This window comes from Tachyglossus aculeatus, chromosome 4 (assembly GCF_015852505.1).
Source record: "Tachyglossus aculeatus isolate mTacAcu1 chromosome 4, mTacAcu1.pri, whole genome shotgun sequence".
Classification (NCBI taxonomy): domain Eukaryota; kingdom Metazoa; phylum Chordata; class Mammalia; order Monotremata; family Tachyglossidae; genus Tachyglossus; species Tachyglossus aculeatus.
The window spans coordinates 77,347,298-77,370,165 of record NC_052069.1 but is presented as its reverse complement, the minus strand read 5'-3'; the positions used below and the strand labels follow the sequence as shown (position 1 = coordinate 77,370,165).

The window sequence follows — 22,868 nt, the reverse complement described above, 5'->3', positions numbered from 1 at the left end:
CAGCTCTATGTCAGTGATTCCCAAATTTAAATCTCCAGCCTTGATCTCTGTCCCTCTTTGCAGTCTCGCATTCCCTCCTGCCTTCAAGACATCTGTACTTGAATGTCCTCCTGTCACCTCAAACGTAGCATGTCGAGAACAGAACTCCTTATCTTCCCACCCATCCTAGTCCTTATCTGTCCTTCCTCAGACTTTCCCATCACTATAAACTGCATCATCTTTCCTGTCTCACAAACCTGTAACTTTGTTATCTTTGACTCTTCTCTCCTGTTCAATGTACATATTCAGTCTATCACTAAATACTGTCGGTTCAGCCTTCAGAATCACAGTAAAATCCATCCTTTCCTCTATCCAACCTGCTACTATGTTAATTCAAACACTTATTTTATCCTGCCTTGACTACTGCATCCTGTCTCTCCCCACTCTGGTCCGTATTTCACTCTGCTGCCCGGATCATTTTTCTACAAAAACGTTCAGTCCATGTTTCCCCCACTTCTCAAGAACCTCCAGTGGTTGCCCATAATAATAATCATAATGATGTTATTTGTTAAGTGCTTACTATGTGCAAAGCACTGTGCTAAGCGCTGGGGTAGGTACAAGGTAAATCAGGTTGTCCTATGTGGAACTTACAGTCTCAATCCTCATTTTACAGATGAGGTAACTGAGGCCCAGAGAAGTGAAGTGGCTTACCCAAGGTCACACAGCAGACAATTGGCACATCCACTTGTCCATCCACCTCCGCATCAAACAGAAACTTCTTACCACTGGTTTTAAAGCACTCAATCACTTTGCTCACTCTTGCATCACTTCATTACTACAACCCAGCCAGCACATTTCACTACTCTAATGCCAACCTACTTACTGTACCTCGAACTTGTCTATCTCTGCGTGAACCTCTCACCCACAGTCTTCCTTTAGCTTGGAGCACCCTCCCTTTTCATATCCAACAGACAATTACTCTCCCTACCTTCAAAGCCTATGGAAGACACATCTCCAAGAGGCCTTCCCTGACTAAGCCATCATTTTCTCTTTTCCCACTCTCCTGTGTCGCCCTGACATGCTCCCTTTATTCACCACCCACCCAGCTTTGCAGCATTTCTGTACATATCCATAATTCATTTAAATTAATGCCTGTCTTCCCCTCTAGATGGTAAGCGTGTTGTGGGCAGGGAGTGTGTCTACTTCTGTTGTACTCTCCCAAGGAGTTAATGTAATAATAATAATAATGATGGTACTTGTGAAGTGCTTACTATGTGCCAATCACTGTTCTAAGCACTGGGATAGATACAAGGTTATCAGGTTGTCCCACGCAGGGCTGACAGTCTTAATCCCCATTTTACAGATGAGGTAACTGAGCCACAGAGAAGTTAAGTGACTTGCCCAAAGTCACATAGTTGACAAGAGTCAGAGGCAGGATTAGAACCCATGACCTCTGACTCCCAAGCCCATGCTCCTTCCACTAAGCCACGCTGCTTCCCTAATACAGTGCCCTACTAAGAGTAAGCACTCAATAAGCATGGTTGATAAGGAAGGGGCAGAGCTGGGATTAGATCCCAGATCTGGATCCCAAACCTGTGCTCTTTCCACTTGGCCATACCGTCCCCCCTACTCTTAGAACTGTAAAATTTATCTGATAAAGAGTCTGTCATCATGAACAAAGGATAGCTTATATACTGTAAATATGTGGTGTTCTTTGGCTGTTCAAATTTAATTAAGCAAAATGTCTTTAAAAGGAAAATCTCTGAAAATCAGTCTTATTGAGTGTTTACTGTGTAATCAGTAAAACAACCTTAGAAAAATGTCCTTTATTTTCCAATAAAATAAAAAAGTATTCATTTTACAGATTTCTTGTTAATTAACTCTTGAGTTGTATTTGGACTTTGTACCAGACCAAGCTAGTTTTTTTTTTCCAATCATGATTTTGAAATTGATGCTCTGTGACTGATTAGAATCTATGATAAGGGTGTTTCCCACAAAGGATCAAATATATTTTACTATGATATATCTGAGGTGACAGTTACTAGAGATTTCCAGTTGGTAAATGCTGAATAACACAACTTTTACTGTATAAATTATCCCTAGTGCCCTAGTGTCCTTCTTTGCTGGAGGGCTGGGATCATGTCTACCAACTCTAGTGTATCGTAGTCTCCCAAATGCTTAATAATAATGATGGCATTTGTTAAGCGCTTACTATGTGCAAAGCACTGTTCTAAGCGCTGGGTCCTCCATCACTCAGATTTATTGAGCTCATACTGTGTGCAGAACACAGTACTAAGCACTTGGGAGACTACATCAATCAATCAATCAATCAATCGTATTTATTGAGCGCTTACTGTGTGCAGAGCACTGTACTAAGCGCTTGGGAAGTACAAGTTGGCAACATATAGAGACAGTCCCTACCCAACAGTGGGCTCACAGTCTAGAAGGGGGAGACAGAGAACAAAACAAAATATATGAACAAAATAAAATAAATAGAATAGATATGTACAAGTAAAATAAATAAATAAATAGAGTAATGAATACGTACAAACATATGTACATATATACAGGTGCTGTGGGGAGGGGAAGGAGGTAAGGCGGTGGGGATGGAGATGGGGAGGAGGGGGAGAGGAAGGAGGTGGCTCAGTCTGGGAAGGCCTCCTGGAGGAGGTGAGCTCTCAGTAGGGCCTTGAAGGGAGGAAGAGAGCTAGCTTAGCGGATGTGGGGAGGGAGGGCATTCCAGGCCAGGGGGATATCTTGCTCTGTCCCTTCTCCCCTCCTTAACGTCCATCTTCAACCGCTCACTCTCCACTGGTTCCTTCCCCTCTGCCTTCAAACATGCCCATGTCTCTCCCATACTAAAAAAAACCCTCTCTTGACCTCACCTCACCTTCTAGTTATCGCCTCATCTCCCTCCTACCATTCCTTTCCAAACTCCTTGAACGAGTCGTCTACACACACTGCCTCGAATTCCTCAACACCAACTCTCTCCTTGACCCGCTCCAGTCTGGCTTCCATCCCTTACATTCCACAGAAACTGCCCTCTCAAAGGTCACCAATGACCTCCTGCTTGCCAAATCCAACAGCTCATACTCTATCCTAATCCTCCTCGACCTCTCAGCTGCCTTCGACATTGTGGACCACCACCTTCTCCTCAACACGCTATCCAACCTTGGCTTCACAGACTCCATCCCCCCCTGGTTCTCCTCTTATCTCTCTGGTCGTTCATTCTCAGTTTCTTTTGCAGGCTCCTCCTCCCCCTCCCATCCCCTTAATGTGAGGGTTCCTCAAGGTTCAGTTCTTGGTCCCCTTCTGTTCTCAATCTACACTCACTCCCTTGGTGACCTCATTCGCTTCCACGGCTTCAACTATCATCTCTATGCTGAAGACACCCAAATCTACATCTCTGCCCCTGCTCTCTCCCCCTCCTTCCAGGCTCGCATCTCCTCCTGCCTTCAGGACATCTCCATCTGGATGTCTGCCCGCCACCTAAAACTCAACATGTCCAAGACTGAACTCTTTGTCTTCCCTCCCAAACCCTGCCCTCTCCCTGACTTTCCCATCACTGTTGACAGCACTACCATCCTTCCCGTCTCACAAGCCCGCAACCTTGGTGTCATCCTCGACTCCGCTCTCTCGTTCACCCCTCACATCCAAGCCGTCACCAAAACCTGCCAGTCTCAGCTCCGCAACATTGCCAAGATCCGCCCTTTCCTCTCCATCCAAACTGCTACCCTGCTCGTTCAAGCTCTCATCCTATCCTGTCTGGACTACTGTATCAGCCTCCTCTCCGATCTCCCATCCTCTTGTCTCTCCCCACTTCAATCCATACTTCACGCTGCTGCCCGGATTGTCTTTGTCCAGAAACACTCTGGGCATGTTACTTCCCTCAAAAATCTCCAGTGGCTACCAATCAACCTACACATCAGGCAGAAACTCCTCACCCTCGGCTTCAAGGCTCTCCATCACCTCTCCCCTTCCTACCTCACCTCCCTTCTCTCCTTCTACAGCCCAGCCCGCACCCTCCGCTCCTCTGACGCTAATCTCCTCACCGTGCCTCATTCTCGCCTGTCCCGACGTCGACCCCCTGCCCACGTCATCCCCCTGGCCTGGAATGCCCTCCCTCCCCACATCCGCCAAGCTAGCTCTCTTCCTCCCTTCAGGGCCCTACTGAGAGCTCACCTTCTCCAGGAGGCCTTCCCAGACTGAGCCCCCTCCTTCCTCTCCCCCTCGTCCCCCTCTCCATCCCCCCCATCTTACCTCCTTCCCTTCCCCACAGCACCTGTATATGTGTTTATATGTTTGTACGTATTTATTACTGTCTTTATTTTACTTGTACATATCTATTCTATTTATTTTGTTAATATGTTTTGTTTTGTTCTCTGTCTCCACCTTCTAGACTGTGAGCCCACTGTTGGGTAGGGACCGTCTCTATATGTTGCCAACTTGTACTTCCCAAGCGCTTAGTACAGTGCTCTGCACGCAGTAAGCGCTCAATAAATATGATTGATTGATTGATGTCGGCCGGGGGCCGATGGTGGGACAGGTGAGAACGAGGCACGGTGAGGAGATTAGTGGCAGAGGAGCGGAGGGTGCGGGCTGGGCTGGAGAAGGAGAGAAGGGAGGTGAGGTAGGAGGGGGCGAGGTGATGGACAGCCTTGAAGCCCAGGGTGAGGAGTTTCTGCCTTAGGCGTAGGTTGATTGGTAGCCACTGGAGATTTTTGAGGTGTACAGTATAACAGAGTTCGTGGATATGTTGCCTGTCCACAGCAAGCTAACAGTCAAGAGGAGGAGACAGTGTGAATAAGTAAATTATGGGTTCGCATATAAGTGCTGTGAGGCTGAGGGAGAGGTGTATAAAGGGATAGAATCCAACTGCAAGGGTGATGCAGAAGGTGGTGGGGAGAAGAGGAAGTGAGGATTTAGGGAAAGCCTATTGGAGGAGATGTGCCTTCAATAAGGCTTTGAGGTTGGGAGAGTAAGTGTTTGTCAGATATGGAAAGGGAGGGCATTGCAGGCCGGAGGCAGGATATGAACAAGAGGTTGCCGGCAAGATACAGGAGCTTGAGATAAAGGGGAGTGCATTAGAGAAGTGCAGTGTGAGGACTAGGTTGAGAAGCACATTGAGGTAAGGTAGGAGGGGGCAAAGGGATTGAGTGCTTTAAAACCGATGGTAAGAACTTCCTGTTTGATGTGGAGGTGGATGGGTAACCACTGGAGGTCCATAAGGAGTAGGGAAATGTGGACCAAATGTTTTTGTTGAAAAATGATCTGGGCAGCAGACTGAAGCAGCGGACTGGATTGGGGAGAAACAGAAGACAAGGAGGTCAGAAAGGAGGCTGATACAGTAATCAAGGTGGGAAAGGATAAATGCTTGGACTAATTTGTTTGCAGTTTGGATGGAAAGTAAAGGGTGGATTTTAGTGATGTTTTGAAGTTCAACTGATGGGATGTAGTAACAGATTGAATATGTGGGTTGAGTGGGAGAGATAAGTTGAGGATAACACCAAGATTATCTAGGTTTATGAGACAGGAAGTGTAATGGTGCTGCATATAGTGATGGTAAAGTCAAGAGGATGGAGTTTGGGTGGAAAGATAAGCAGTTCAGTTTTGAACACGTTAAGTTTGAGGTGCTGTCAGGAAAGTAGAGATGTCTTGAATACAGAAGGAAATGTTAGCATAGAGGAAGATAAGGGTCATTGATGTAGATTTGGAAATCATCCACAGAGGGTGGTAGTTGAAGCCGTGGGAGCGAATGTGTTCTCCAAGGGAGTCAGTGGGTGTAGATGGAAAATAGAAGGGGACCCAGAACTGAACCTTGAAGGACTCCCAAAATTTAGGGGGTGGGAGGCAGAGGAGGAGCCTGCAAAAGAAACTGAGAATGAGTGGCCAGAAAGATAGGAGGAAAACCAAGAAAGGACAGTGTCATTGAAGCCAAAATTGGATATTGTTTCCAGGAGATGGAGGTGGTCAGCAGTGTCGAATGCAGCTGAGAGGTTGATGAGGATTAGGATGGAGATAGAGGCCATAGGATTTGGCAAGAAGGAGATTGTGATATTTGAGAGTGTGGTCAGCATACAGTAAGTGCTCATTGAATACTGTTGATCGATTGATATAAACAGTGGTCAAGAGAAGGAAGGCAAACGGGACAATGACTCAGATAAGGCAAAAGTACCAGGCTGGGCTTTTGGAACATCCTGGACAAGGGATCTCCCCAGAAAGAAAGAGACGACGACAGGTAGGGTGGGACAAATTGATTTTTAACCAAGTAGGGTTGAAGCAGCAGGTAGTGGGGGAGGGCTCAGGGTACCCACAGGAAATAAGGTTAATAAGATTAAATTTGTGTAGGACATGGGGTTGGGAGAGAGTAAGGAGGATGGTGTAGTGAGGAAAGAAAAATAAATGAAAAGGCTTACTTGCATGACAAATGCTCCTCAGTGGTAGAATAGCTAGCCTAGGCAGGATAGTTGAAGCAATGATGTAATAAGGAGCCTATTTCAGTTGTCTAGTCTTAATAATAATATTAATGGTATTTATTAAGCTCTTACTATATGCTAAGCACTGTACTAAATGCTGGGGCAGATAAAAGAAAGTCAGGATTGGCACAATCCTTGTCCCACATAGGGCTCATAGTATAAGTAAGAGGGAGTAGGATTAAATCCCTATTTTACAGGTGAGGAAGCAGGCACATAGAAATTAAGTGACTTGCCCAAGATCACACAGCAGAGACGTGCCATTGCCATGATTAGAACCCAGGTCCTCTGTTTCACAAGCACTAAGCCATGCTGCTTACAAGATATTTAGGGCTTGAAATAGAACCCTCACTGTGGGAAAGAAGTTTGAAGAGGAAATACTATGTAGGAAGAATTACAGTGGCCTGGTGGAAAGAGCTAGAGTCTGAAAGTCAGAGGACCTGGGATCTAATCCCGACTCTGCCACTTGTAATATTAATGATAATAATAATAATAGTAATAATTGGCTATCGTATGACATTGGGGAAGTAACAACTTGTTTTTGCCTCATTTTCTTCATCTGTAAAATGGGGAGTAAATCCTACTGTGTCCAAACTGATTATCTTGAATTTACTTCAATGTTTACTTTAGTACTTGGTGCACAGTAATTTATTTATAATCATTATTATTACTACTAATAATAATTGTATATTCTTCTACACTTATTGAGCTATTACTTAAGCACATGTAATTCAAGAGGCTCATTTTGGTTTATTTTTGATTCCAGAAAACTTTACTACTCTAGAATGGTATCTGTATGGCAAAGACAGGAAGTAGAGTTCAAACTGTTCAAGAAGGAAGGTCAGAAATTAAACAAATTGGATTAAAGCAAATAAAAATGTTGAATTCATATACCTTCAAAGTTATGCACACCCTGAATGCACCACTTGGGCCACATTTTCATAATATTTGGAGGTATTCTTGGACATGTGCATAACTTTTTTAATTCCTTTTCACTGTATTAAGAATTTCTATCTTTGTGTGTATTTAATAATTATGCTTTCAGTACATTTGGGCACATTCTTAATGTGGATGGATGTTTTCGAGAAGCAGCACGGTGATAGGAAATTATGGTGACATGCATGGAATTTGATTCTTTGGGATGGGATGTTATTGTAAGGTGTCGTCAGACTATAGATAAGCCTTAAATGGTTTCCACACTGAATATACTTGAATTTGTAAGGAGACACCTGACCAAAGTATTAGAATAAATTGTTTGAGATTGGATTTGCTTTTCTTGTTTCTCAATTTTAGGGTCTGCTCTACTGAAAGAGAAGAGAAGACATCGATTACATAAATTCCTCTGTCTCAGGGTTGGGAAACCAATGAGAAAAACCTTTGTATCTCAAGCAAGTGCAACAATGCAGCAGTATGCACAGAGAGATAAGAAACATGAATACTGGTTCGCTGTACCACATGAAAGGTAAAAAAGTAATTTATTAGAAAATAGTTGAATTTTTTTCCAATTTATGTCCCTTTTGCTCCATGGGAGTAGTAGAATACAAAGTTTCTTAAGATTAATTCCTTGCAAACATTTCTTTGAGCATGTTTTTAATAGCACTAATAAGTCTTTCCTTTTCAATACTTTTGAATTCTTGAATGATTGAGTCAATAGCTATTAGTTATTTAATTGTGGATGAACTATGATTACATTTCATTGGAAGAATGTGTGTGTATATTGTGCACATTCTGGGAATTCTTAATGCTTCTTCCACTGTCAGTTCACCCAGTACCTAAAGCCTAAATGGTAGGCTTTCTGGAGAGTATATTATTGACTTTTCTCCACAATTCAGTGACTGAAATAATAGAAATAATTTTCTATTTGGCCTGAAAAGTTCATGCAACTTTCAATGCCTGACTTATTAGTGGCCATTTTTGTATTGGGAGTTTCTGCCTTGTGTTCTGGTTACTTGCTGTGCATACTTGGTATGTATCAGCAGTGAGTTTATAGTAATGTTATGTTTTTATTTATTGAACTCAGTGTCTGATTGGGCCAAAAATGGTTTAAAATGATTTGTAAATAATTGAGGAATATGTGAACATTTATGCCACTCCCTGTAGTTCCGTAGTCATGATAATCTAGTTTCTAGGAGTAGGGACCCATTGATGATGATGATTATCGTTATTGTTATATTCTATTTAAATGCTTATGATGGGCCAAGCACTATACTAAGCACTGGAGTAGATACAAGATAATAAGGTCCTACATGGGGCTCGGAGTCCAAGTTGTCATCTGCAACAAGCTGCAGTCAACCTGGGGAAGGGAAGAGCATGACTTTCTACTTTATTTTATTAACAAAATGGAACTTATTTCTTGTGCAGTGCAGCTCTGGATTTTTCCTGTCATGACTATTTCATAGGGAAAATTGAATGACTATGAATTTAGGAACACCCGAATCTAGTAGTCCTCCACAGGTGAAACTTGATTCTGAATTTCCCATAATAGGGCTATGGAGCCCCTAGGAACTTGCTAATCCTTGTTTACGTCCTTGCACGTGAAGTAACTATGTTGAAAATGGCACTTTTCATCCCAAATGTAAAAAATCAAATCTTTTCAAAATATTTTGTAAGGACATTGCATTTTTGTCTATCTTAGTTGTCTTTTTAACCAGTTTTCAAGACAATTGAATTGCAACTGTGGCATGGTTGATTATCTGTGATTGGGGGCAAAGGAAAGCATTGGTAATTTAAATATACATGCAAGTAATCTAGAAACATCATTTTAGCCAAAGATTGCAGTATTTCCCAACATGTGTTCTACCAAATTATTAGGTCTGCATTTGCCTCTGGAATTTTGGTCAGGTAGATAGGTAACCTGAGCTTCCTAGTTTGATCAGAAAGTGTGTCAGAAAAAAAAATGAAAATCGAAAATTGGATCCAGAACATTAATATCCAGTGATATTTCATAGAGTGACCACTGGTGGAAAATGTTGGGTTGTTGACATTTGTCACTATCTACCCCACTTTCCCATGTGCTTAGTGCAGTACTGTACAAAGTAAGCACTCAATAATTACCACTGATTGGTTGATTGAATCAAAATTCAGCTAAATTGGTCTGACCATTGTGTATCCTTCCCTCTCTTTCATTCACAGGACCAACCATTTATATGCCTTCTTCATTCAGTGGAGTCCAGAGTTATATGCTGAAGATACTGGAGAATTTACTAGAGAACCTGGATTTATAGTGGTAAAAAAGATTGAAGAACCTGAACCTAATGAGGATTCTACCAGTGAAAGTGCAGCTAGAGAATGGGAGGTAAGGAAAGATCAAAACTTTTTGCTAGTTTACCATAGTGAATGTGTTAAAGTTCAGAAAATATGCCTATTTAAAAAATGAAGTATATATTTTCATTCAATCTCTTTTAACCTTAATTATTTTGCTATCCTTTCATTTTGCTGTAATCGGACCAGTTATCAGTTCAGTGGTAATGTACATTTTAACATTTTTATTGTAGTAGTATTAAGTGTTTCAAGAAAAAGTTCCTGTATCAGTAAGAGTACTTGCACCTTAGTGGATGTTTGCTTCCGTCATTGCTTAAAGTATAAAGGCAATGAATATGGAGAGGAATAGACATTAATCATGTGGTGGTATCTGCATATTTATCCAAGATTGATTTTTGTTTAAATTCTAATTTATCCACGGTGGTGGGGACTTTTTGAAGGGAGTATGGTTCAGTATTTTCATGTCATTGAGCATTAGCACAGAGTCCCATGAATTAAACCAAATTGCCCTGGTTTTAAAAGACATAAGGCATGGAGGGGAAAAAAATAATGAAAATCAAAAATATGATCCAGAGCATAACTTGATATGTTTCTTTAGATTAGTGATTCTCACTCGCAACAAACGCATCATCTTAATTATATGGATGTTAGAAGCATGGGGCTGTTCATTTTGAAGAGCAGTAAAATGAGTCTGGTTGAAATGATTTTAACCTCAATGTGTGTCGCTTGAAATCTAGCAAATATTGCACTAGCTTTACATACTGCGTCATAACAGTGTAAGACATGTCTTTCCTCACAGAGATTTTATAAAGTAAACCTCTTTAAATGAGGGTAATAGTTTTATAGAATATAGGTCGCATTTTGAATAGTTTTAATTTTTGTACAGTAAAAATTGTAACCCTATTCCATTAAGAAATCATTTTAGCTTGCTTTGTGCTTGGACCAATTTCTTCTTGTGTTCTGCAATAGGTAATATGCATTAGATACTAAAATGCTATTATCAACCTATAGTGATGTTTTACTGTGCAAGACAACATGCATTATTTATAAAATAGAATTTGCACTTGTAGGTTTGTTTTGAAATGTGTGGGCCAATTCACTGCATGTACTATACACACGAAACTGTCAAAGATAATAATGATAACTGTGGTATTTGTTAAGTACTTACTGTGTGCCAGGTATTGAACTAAGCGCTGAGGTGGATACAAGCAAATCGGGTTGGACACAGTCCCTGTCATTCATTCATTCATTCATTCAAATGGAATTTATTGAGCATTTACTGTGTGCAGAGCACTGTACTAAGCGCTTGGGAAGTACAAGTTGGCAACATATAGAGACGGTCCCTACCCAACAACGGGCCAACATGGAGTTCACAATCTCAATCCTCATTTTACAAATGAGGGAACTGAAGCACAGAGAAGTGAAGTGATTTGCCCAAGGTCGCACAGCAGACAAGTGGGGGAGCTTAGAACCCATGACCTTCTAGTGCTCATTAATATGAAAATTTTACCATTTTATAGGCCTATCTTGAAATGCCCTAAATGTGCATCTCTTTGTAGAGTTCATAAAAAGTCCCTCTTTTTACAAGCCTTTGTGTTTCAAGTCCTTTTAGACCTAGAACAGCTAGATTATAAGTGAATAGAAATGGTCACATCTGTTTCTAAAAAGCAGTCAGTATCCTCCATGGCCTTATGAGTAACCAATACATCCAGCTCTCCTATACTGTGAGTTATGGCATTAAGCACTTTGTGCATTACATTATTGGAAAACCTTGTTTTGAGGAAAACTTACTCATTGCAGTGTCTCACTCATAGTCCAGAAGAAAAAACTATGGAACACACAGATTACTTTGTCAGACACTAATGAGTATGTTTTTCTAGTTACTTGTCCAGTTGTCTATATTGTTTGTCCTCTCCAATTTGGTTGGATTTTGTGAGAGCTAGAGTGGGTGCAGGAGAGTCACTCTGACCTGTTGCTAACATGGAAAATCAAGTAAAATTTGCCTCACCTCCTTTTTGTACAAGAGTGGAGTACATCTATCTGGACATCTTTCAGACGTCTAGTCATATTTGGGTAGATATTGTCCTTGAGATTGGAAAAAAGCAGGCATGGTCCATTTTAGGTCCTGCTATAAATTGATCAGAATGCCCTGGAACACTTTCCCCATCATTCCTGGAGAACCCCACAGGTAGAGCTGGTGTGAAAGGGCTGGGAATCTCATTCCAATCTCCCCTCCCCAAAGGACCTGAGGTGGGGGTGGTCTTTGGGGGAATCCTGGTGACTTTGCACCCTCTAAATGTTTTGAGCTGGAGTAGTCCAGCTAACTTTCTACTACATTTCTGTGCATTTGAAAGCATTAAAAGTGTAATAGAGAAGTTATCAGCCCTGACACCTAATGGCACATCAGTCTGTCAGGAATCTGTGTGAGCCGTGTGGGTGGAGGGATGGAGGGAGGAAGAGAAAAGAGAAATCTGTCCTTTGGATTCTAAGCTGACACTACTGATGTGAAATGTGTTTTTCCTCTGTGCTGGTGTTTCCAAATAGGTTGGTATACAACTACAATCCCTTAGAAATTGTGTACAGAAAGTTAATGTTCAAACTGTTTTATTGCTTCCTTCAGAGACTGACATCATGTGCCCATTGATTGCCATGGTTCCTCTTAAAATAGACTGCAACCTAGATAGGCTTTCATCTAGTGTTTTTATCCAGTGTTCACATTACTTAAGTTTGAGGACCCCTTTTGAGCAGTCAGTAGCTGCTGTCCATCTTCAGCCTGTCTCTTCTGCTCTTGGGCATTCTACCACTCATACTATCTGCTCCTCTTCTCCCTGTTAGAGAGAGTGGAATTAAGGGATAAGATGGGTGAGGTTTCTTTAGCCATCATCAGCTCCTTTTGCTGTGGCTAGTTTAAGTGGAAACTCCTTTCTCAAACTCCCCAGGAATTTTCTTCTTCTCTTTGCTGTTTCTGCTGTTGAGAAAGATCAGGCCTCCTAGAAGGAAATTGAGAAACAACTGGTCAACAAGATGCTATCTTTACATTCCTGAATGCATAGAGAGGATTTTTTTTCTGCCACACCTGCACTTAGGGATAGTATTATCTCACTGTCCGCGGTATCATATTTAGAAATGAGGGACAGCTTTCTCTCTTTCTGCCCATCCCTCTGTATTTTATCATGAGTCAAGTAGGACTGCTCTGTGTATTTCAGTCAAGCTGTAGGCTGCATCTCTCTCCACTTAACAATCTTTGGCCTGACAAATGTGGTTAACTATCATGGTACTTGGCTGTTGGTGCCATTTATCAAGGACTTCTGATAGTAGATCACATTGCAGGGAATTACTAAACCTGTACTTCAGATTAGTACTCCTGGGTGGCTATAGGGTAATCCCAGGCACCAGGGGCTGCCTCGATATTGATGAAGCCTCAAATCACTGACAACAATGAAATACCTTGAAGAACGCACTCCTGAATTAGTATCCTTGTATGATTCATTCCCACGGTTTTTGAGGCCAGCAGCACTGTCACTTAGTGTGAACAGGGTCAGATTTTCTTCATGTAGCTGTCCAAGAAAATTTACCAAATAGCCCATTTAGCCTTCCAAGGGTAGCTCAAATGGAGTAATAATAATAGTAATAATAATAATAATAACACTGAAGTGCTTATCCCATACTAAGCACTGGGATAGATATGATGTAAGTGGATTGATCATAGTCCCTGTCCCACTTAAGGTTCATAGTTGAAGCAGGAGGGAGAAAAGGTATTTTGTCTATGTCTTATAGATGAGGTAGTCAAGTGCCAGAGAAGTTAAATGAGATGCCAAAGTTAATACTACAGGCAAATGGCTGAGCCAGAACTAGAATCCAGATCTCCCGCCTTCTGGGCCTGTACTTCTTCTACTAGGTCACATTGCTTCTCTAGTACACTAAATGTGTGATTCAGTGCATCATTGGAAAGTAAATATACTTTATCCAGTTAATTGGAATGTAGTCACTTTGAGGGCTTTGATTCAGTGCTTTATTTCTCCTCTAAGAACATTGTAGTAATTTACACCCTCTTTTATTAATCTTTTTTGTTCAGATGAGTGCATAGATTATTATCCTTTATATTGATGGCATTCCCCTAACACCAATTTACTCACTGTGCACTGGTCTCATCTATCTCGCCACTGACCCCCTTCCCACATCATCCCCCTAGCCTGGAACTCCCTCCTCCTCTATATGTACCAGTTAACCACTCTCCCCACATTCAAAGCATTATTAAGGCCTTTCCAGTTAAGCCCTCTTTTCCCGGCTTGCTTTTCCCTCTGCATCTTGTCTATGCACTTGGAATCTGTGACCTTTAGGCATTTGATATTCGTGTCCCCAACCCCACAACATATATATATTAATTTTGATATATTTAAATTATGTATATTAATGTCCATCTTTCCCTGTAGACTGTAAGCTTTATATGGGCAGGGAACGTATCTGCTAATCCTGTTGTACTGTACTGTCCCAGCACTTAATACAGTGCAAGTGCCCAATAAATGCCATTGATTGATATTTATGTTTTTGTGGATTTAGAATGTTTGAAGTGCTGATTTGGGATGATTCTGGGAGATGTTTTTACAATATCGATGTGGACTGGTTCCATTTAAGAAGTTTGGTAAGGTATTTGGAAATGTATCTGTCTCTTTAAACTGTTTAGCCTTTTTCTCTTAACAAATTGTGCATACGGCAAACAAACTTGAATATGGGAAACCCTACCTCCCTCATGTTGCCACCGTTCAGAACAGGCTCAACTCTGGATACTGCTCCCTGATTAGCTGTTTGTCTTGTCAGTCAAATCTCTGTATCTAGCAAGCTAGTTTGTCATCAGAGTAGGGCTCTGATTGTGCTTAGAATGGTTTTAGGAACGGCTTTTCTGCACTTTTTAGCTTCACTTAATTTGTCTTGAAAGGGAAATGTCTCGTTTCTGGTATGAGAAGAAGGAAAGAAGCCAACCAGTGAATCATAAGCATAATCTGGTAAATTGCATTAAAGTATTTTCATTTCTACTTTTCTTAGTATTCTTGTTGTGACATTGAGCCAAATGTGTCTGTTTCTGAAAGTTTGAGCATATAATACTTGTAGAGAGTGTCACATTTCATAATTGAATTAAGTTGCAGTGGTTTTACCTTGTCTATGCATTTAAAAAAGTTCACCCATTCTGTTTTTCTAAAAAAAAGTTTGGTTTACTTCCCAAGCGCTTAGTACAGTGCTCTGCACACAGTAAGAGCTCAATAAATATGATTGAATGAATTATATGAATAGGAAAAGACTCGATCCTTAGTTAACTCTGGAATTGTTTCCAATGTAACTTTGAAGATGCCATTTTTCATATTTGTGGAAAATACTTTTATTTATGCAATGTTTTGTATTTATCATATTCTCTTTATATCTTGGTTCATTTTAACAGCTTCATTAATAAATTTATGAGCTGTATTTGGTTCTGGGAGAATTTAAGATAAAGTGCACCAGGAGTTGTGCAAAGATCTTAATTTACTTAGCTTTGTTGTGAGAAAATAGATTAAAATTTACAGTGAAAAATTATCTTAAAACTGAAGAGGTTAGGAATTTTAAGGAAAGGTTATTCGGGAGAGGGGTGGGGAACTGTCCGAATCCATCTGAAATGATAAAGTTACCAGGAATCGTTTTCCAAAACTGTTAAGTGGAATCACATAAATAAATACATCATTTCATACAGAATAGTAATAATTGTGTTATTTGTTAAGCGCTTACCATTTGTCAAGCACTGTACTAAACATGGGGCTAAGTACAAGAAAATCAGGTTCCACATGTTGCTTCAACAGTCTAAGTAGGAGAAAGAGAACAGGTACTGAATTCCCACATTGTAGTTGAGGGAACTGAGTCATAGAGAAGTTAAATGAGTTCATTCAGTCGTATTGAGTGCTTACCGTGTGCAGAGCCCTGTACTAAGCGCTTGGGAGAGTACAATACAGCAGTAAACAGACACATTCCCTGCCCACAACTAGCTTACAGTCTAGAGCATGAGCTTATTCACAACACAGACAAGTGGTGGAGAGGAATTAGAACCCAGGTCCTCTCACTCTGAGGCCCATACTCCTTCCATTAGACCACACTGCTCTCAAAGACCATTTGTCTTAGGATGTAATCTTGCTTTGTGATGGAAAGATAACCAACATCAGCAACATACTATCATATGGTTTTGCTTCCCTTTGAAAAGACAACTTGCCAGTTTCCATCTAGGCATGTGGTTAATTTAGACATGTGGAAATAATATTTTCAACATCTTTGGAAGTTGGTATTGATATATTTTAAGGTAGGATTTTCTTGTAAGTAGACTTCTTGCACGTTTTAGCAAGCTCCTAAAGCTAATTATAGACTCTTGAATATGACCTAATCCCTTATCAAATCATTGTTACTAAAAGTGCATGTTATTTAACTTTATGTTGCATTATAGCAACATGTGATTAATTGTAGACTGTGATAAGCTGTATTTGGGTTTTGTATTGAAACACACACACACACACACACACACATTTTATGTACGAGAAGTAGTTCTGCCTAGTGGAAAGAGCATGGGCTTGGATACCTGAGGACCTGGGTTCAAATGCCGACCGTACCACTCTTCTGCTGCATGACCTTGGGCATTTAGTTTAGTTTCTCTGTGCTCAGTTACCTCATCTGTAAAATGTGGAATTAAGACTGAGCCCATGTGGGACATGGACTGTGTCCAACATGCTTAGCTTGTATCTACCCAGCACTTAGTACAGTGTCTGGTACATAGTAAGCCCTTAACAAATACTATTTAAACCCCCACTATGGGTAATATTTTCTTTAAAAAATATGATTCTTATCCTGTATTCTAGGATTTTACGCATTAATGAAATGAGCGATATAACAGTATGAAAATCAGACTATATGCTCAATATTGTCAGGGAATGTATTGGCTAATTGTGTTGTATTGTACTCTCCCCAGTGCTTAATACAGTGCACTCAATAAATATGATTGATTGGAGTAGCGTATTTGAGCTTTCCAGAATATAAGGGTTCTTTAGATCCCTGGCAGTTAGTAGATGTCTTTGTATTACATATTCATTATATATATATATATATATATATATATACATATATTTACACTTATACTTTATATTTATATTTTGGCACTGAAAACAGCAATGTGGGCTAACATCAGTAGATTTTGGCAGATTAATATTTTCTTTGAATATTGTTAATTATTTAACATATTGGACAGGTAAAGCTATTCCTCAAATATAAATTAGATCCAGGTGGAGGTTCTTTAAATTTTTAGGTCAATAGAGCAGTTTCTGTACCAGAGCAATACTTTGTGGAATGGTACCCTAATTAATGTACCTCCTGAAAAAACTGATTTAAACTGAAGGAGAGGTTCTCATGTCTAAAACACCTGGATTCGTATCCTTTAAATGTGGCATATCACACAAAAGAACAGGTAATTACGGAGAATGATGATTGTAAGAAAAGTAACTGTTAAATTTTTAAGGCAAGTAATTACAGGAGAATGATGATTGTAAGAAAAGTAACTGTTAAATTTTTAAGGCACAGCTAGTTAGATCTAGATTTAGATTTCGATATAGATCATCGAGTAAGTATGGAAAAAATGGAAATAACCTACCATGCATGTGTAGAACTAATCATTAAAAAAATCACTGTCTTCATTTACTTTTAATTATTTTGTACTTCTTGATAATGACCCAAGAGATAATCCAAATGTCATCTTAGTCATAATTAGTTATCCCTAGCAGAATATTTTGAATAATATTGAGGGTTGTTTTTTAAGCACTCCAAAATATGCCAGACACTGTACTAAGAATGGGGTAGTTACAAGATATTCAGGTCAGACCCACTTTCTGTTCACATGAGGCTCAAAGTCAATGTAGAATGCAGAACAAGTAGAGTCCCCATTTTACAGATGAGGAAACTGAGGCACAGTGAACTTGTGACATGGCATTTAAGTTGTAGAGCGGGATTAGAACCCAGGTCTACTGACTCCTAGGGCCATGCTCTTTCGACTAGGCTGTGCTGCTTCGTAATATTTTTAGGACATATAGAAGGTAAAAAAAAAATGATTTTGTCACTATGAATTTTTAACCCAAAAGCTGATCTTAGGGAAAATATTCCAAAATAAAATTTGCAATTCTAAATAACTATGGTCATGGTCCAGAATGTCTAAAATGTGAAAGTTATTTTCCTCCCAAAGTAATTAATGGCTTAGGAATTTTTTCTTCCTTTGTCTGAACTCACTTTTCAATCATAGACATTACAGCAAATTCTGAGTTGGGAAAGTTTGGTTTGCAAATGCCTGACCTATTTAAAATACCCGGCATTTTGAAAATGATGCAAATATTGTTTAGAATATCTTGCTCTTGGCTCTCCTCTGAATGCCAGAGGAAGGGAATGAAGTCCTGCAGAGGCTAACACCCCAAATAAAAAATTAGTTCCACAAGCAAGGTAGTTATCAAACTAAAAGAGAGGCAAGTCAAAGATGGAACATGCTATATGGCATGGGGCATTTAGCCTGTATCTGACTTGGGGCATTTTTATGTGATTGACTAGCCCACAAAAGAACGGTACACAGGTGGTAGTAAGTAGGCGGTGTTTTAGCTGGTTCTGGCGAGTGCCTGCATAAATGGTCTGTCACCCCCATTGCCCTGGTTCAGGGAAGAGGCTTTGAAGAGGAATGAGAGGCAGCTGTCCTAACACTTCAAGCACCCTCTGGGTTGTGCCCCTCATTGAGAAGAGGGACTGAAGAGGAATGTCAGTAAGATGAGTAACAATAATAATAATGGTATTTGTTAAGAATTTTCTGTGTGCCAGGCACTGTACTAAACACTGGGGTCAATACAAGCAAATCGGGTTGGACATTGTCCCTGTTTCACATCGGGCTCATTGTCTCAATCCCCATTTTACAGATGAGGTAACTGAAGCCCAGAGAAGTGAAGTGACTTGCCCAAGGTCACACAGCAGACAAGTGGCAGAGCCGGGTTTAGAATCCATGACCTTCTGACTCCCAGGCCTGTACTCTATCCAGTAGACCATGCTGAGTATTGTAATTCCCAATGGCAGCTGCTGTGTTGGAGGAGAAACCAAAAAGAGGAGAAGGCAGGGACATCAGAGTAGCAGATGCCATTGGTGACAGATTTAGTCTTTTATGCTGTCCCATAGCGACACCATGGACACATCTCTCCCAGAGTGCCCCGTGTCCATCTGCAATCATTCTGGTAGTGTATCCATAGAGCCAGAGAAGCAGCATGGCTCAGTGGAAAGAGCATGGGCTTTAGAGTCAGAGGTCATGGGTTCAAGTCCCCTCTGCCAATTGTCAGCTGTGTGACTTTGGGCAAGTCACTTCACTTCTCTGTGCCTGTTATCTCGTCTGTAAAATGGGGATGAAGACTGTGAGCCCCCCGTGGGACAACCTGATCAACTTGTAACTTCCCCAGTGCTTAGAACAGTGTAAGTGCTTAATAAATGCCATTATTATTATAGAGTTTTCTTGGTAAAAATACAGAAGTGGCTTACCATTGCCTCCCTCCGTGCAGTAAACTTGAGTCTCTGCCCTCAACTCTCTCTAATGCCACTGCTGCCCAGCCCAGGTGAGTTTTGCCTTGTAGCAGATTGCCTTCCCCTTGCTAGCCACTGACAAAGCTAGTAATGGAATGGGTATGCCTCTGCTTGACTCTCCCTCCCATAGTCAAGATTCCTATTATATATTTGTTGTTTGGTTCTCCCCTTCGATTGGAAGCCCCTCGAGAGCAGGTACAAGTATTCATTATGCTTTGTGTCCCACAAGAGCCTAAAACAGTGTGCTGTTCACATGGAGAGTCCCCAATAAATTGTCCTGATGTTGACGATGATGGTGATAATATCGATTGTCTTGCTAGAGCCGGGGGTGGGCAACTCCATGGGCCTTCTTGGATCATTTGTCAAATTGTCTTTGCCTGCAGGCTGCCTATCACAATTAAGAGTTCGTGTTAGGGAATGCAGTTTGCCTTGTGACTTGGAGCCATGTCATCATGAAAGAATCTTAGGATTCTGACAAACAGTAGTTCCCAGAGTCCGGCTCAACTGACGATGTTGATTGTAGGCGTCAACTCCAGTGGAGGGAATCCCCCACACTGGGATAGACAACAAGGGAGCAAAGCTATTAGCTCTTGACTTCAGAGTGGTTCTCATTAAACCAGTCCTCCCTTCTGGGGTACCACAGAAGATAGGCTTAAAGTCTGCCGAGTGATTGGTCACACTGAAAGGGGTATATGTGGTTTCTTGCCCTTATATATTTTCTTGGCTGTTGTAATGAGATTCACTCCATGTTTCTTCATTTTATAGGAGTTTGAAAACTACCTTCTTAACTAAATCATTTCTGTTCTTCCTGATTATATTTTTTCCCCACACCTCCTGTTGCAGCTCTTTCAGCTCAACTGTGCACTTTAACTATCATGCTGAATAGTTCAGTGCATATCTTACATACCCAATTACTTAAGCACAAACTCGTATGTGTTTTCCTGTTGTCATTTCTCTAAATAATTTTAGCATCAGTGTCCCCTCTTAGAATGTACATTTTTTAAGGGCAGGGATCGGACCTACTAGCTTTATTGTGTTTATTCATTCATTCAGTCAGTCTTATTTATTGAGCTTTTACTGTGTGCAGAGCACTGGACTAAGTGCTGGAAAGTACAATTCAGTAATGGAGACAATCCCTGCCCTAAACAGGCTTGCAGTCCAGAAGGGGGGAGACAGACATCAAGACAAGTAAACAGGCATCAATAGCATCAATATAAATAAGTAGAATTATAGATATAGGTACATCAAAACAAGTAAACAGGCATTGATATAAATAAATAGAATTCTAGATATGTACATATGTACACAAGTGCTGTGGGGCGGGGAGGTGGGGTAGAGGAAAGGGAGTGAGTCAGGGTGATAGGGGAGGGAGAGCTGAGGAAAAGGGGAGGGCTTAGTCTGGGAAGGCCTCTTGGACAAGGTGAGCCTTCAGTAGGGGTTTGAAGGGAGAAAGTGTGATTGGCAGATTTGATGAGAGAGAGCATTCCAGGACAGAGAGGACGTGGGCCAGAGTTCTACTGCGGGACAGGTGAGAATAAGGCACAGTGAGAAGGTCCTTATGCACTAGGGACAATGTAAATGCTCAATGAATGCTACTGAATAAGTGACACTTTGTGAACAGCCAGTGGCATTCATTGAGTGCTGATTGTGTGCAGAGCATTTTACTGAGCGCTTACTAAGAGTACTGCATAACAGAATTGGTAAACATGTTACCTACCCACAACGAGCTCACAGTCTAGTGGGGGAGACAGGCATTAATATAAATAAATAATTTATAGTATATAATCTAGCATATTGATCTATACATAAATGCTGTGAGAGTATACATTGACTTTGTTGAGAAGCAGTGTGTCTCGGTGCAAAGAGCACAGGCTTGGGAATCAGGGAATCTGTGTCCTAATCCCTGTTCCACCACTTACCTGCTATGTGGCCTTGGGCAAGTCACTTAACTTCTCTGTGCATCAGTTTCCTCATCTCGACAAGGGGGATAAAATGCCTGTTCTTCCTCCCCTTTAGACCGTGAGTCCCATGTGGGAAACGGACTGTGTCCCACCTGATTATCTTGTATCTACCCCAGTGTTTAGTACAGTGCATAGCACATAGTAAATCCTTAACAGATATCATTATTACCACAGTTATTATTATTACTGTTAATGTGTGTGGAAGGTATCAGCAATGATCAGCCGAGAACTTAGCACCACTTAATATAGCAGTAATGTAAGATTATTTCAGGTGTCCTTGTCAGATAATGTAATCAACGTGGGGCCAGTGCTTTGATCTTGAGGGCATCCAAAATGTGTTAAACTTCTTCAGAGAGCAAAGGACCATTGGTGATGTCCTCTGATCTTTGGCACATTCACTGAGCAGCTGTAAGCCACTGTGCATTAGTTTAGTAGTCCCGTGTTGTCCAATTAAATGTCCATAGTAGGGTTAACAATTAAAATCAGTACTAGATATATAAAACACCCTGGTGAAGTTATGGTTTATTGAGACAGTTCATAGCCTGATATTTTCTAGTTATAAAACTGCAAATTATTCATCCTTTTTAAAATATATTCCCACTTTATTGTTAGGAGGTGGGAAATGGTCAGAACAGGTACCTTCCATAATGCCAATGTACCGTAAAAATTCCATTCATTCAGTCTTATTGAGTACTTACTGTGTGCAGAGCACTGTACTAAGCACTTGGAAAGTACAATTTGATCAATAAGATTGATTGAATATGGCATCAACTTACAGGTAAAAGTGATGTTTTCTGAGCAGTGAATTTCAGGTTTTTACGTAACAGCAAGATCGCCACCTCAACAGCAGTCCCACGGGTCCAGGTGAGCCCTGTTGCCATGGCAGCCACAATGCTGCTGCAGCTCCAGAATTCCAGGTCACATCCAGGAAATTGGACAAAAAAAATATATTTCCATGTAAGTCCAGGGTTTGGGGCACATTTTCATAAAATCCCAGGACTGAAACGATCTTCAGACTAATGTGCTTCACAGAGCTTCTAGCACATTTTTGGAACTTCAGCTGAAATTTAGCCCAGGAGAGGATAATGATTCCAATTCTTTTACGAGTGAGTTGTTATATTTTGGGTTAACAGGATCTTTTCAGACGCTTCAGGCAGGATATTCACAGTTTGACTAATGCTATTTCGTCAGCATTCCTTAATTATTCTAACGTGTTAAATTTTTAATATTAAAATTTCCCCATGAAGATTCTAGGCAAAACTAATACTTTTTACTAGAATTTTTCCCCCAGCAAATGTTTATACTTAGCCAGTGCATCTTAAAGTAACTCAAACTTACCTGCTAAATCCAACTGGGGAAAATGGCCATTATTTTAGTTGCCATGTGGCTCGATTTATGAAGTGAGTATACGATGTTTGTGTAAATAGACAGCTTCTCTCCATTTTATGCTATGCAGGAAATAAAGAGAAAACAGAAATTCAACATTAAAATGGCATACTTTGTATATTCCAAGGAGGCGAAATTGGCTTTTCTCGAATTTATCCTACCAAGATTATTTCAAATAGTATTTGGTCTCCTTATCCAAACTGCCTTC

General features: G+C 40.7%; 1 protein-coding gene across 8 annotated transcripts in view; it reads left to right on the top strand.

Annotated features, from left to right (window-relative positions):
- OXR1 (oxidation resistance 1) overlaps nucleotides 1-22,868 on the top strand; it is a 362,168-nt gene that overhangs the window by 317,843 nt on the left and 21,457 nt on the right. For 6 of the 8 annotated variants that reach the window (XM_038744617.1, XM_038744615.1, XM_038744620.1 and 3 more), the window contains 2 exons: nucleotides 7,746-7,914; nucleotides 9,585-9,747. In XM_038744617.1, coding sequence (XP_038600545.1) covers nucleotides 7,746-7,914; nucleotides 9,585-9,747 — 332 coding nt within the window. Of the gene's footprint in view, nucleotides 1-7,745; nucleotides 7,915-9,584; nucleotides 9,748-14,639; nucleotides 14,717-22,138; nucleotides 22,232-22,868 lie in introns of those variants that run through there. The other 2 variants (XM_038744622.1, XM_038744621.1) reach the window with 2 other exon arrangements.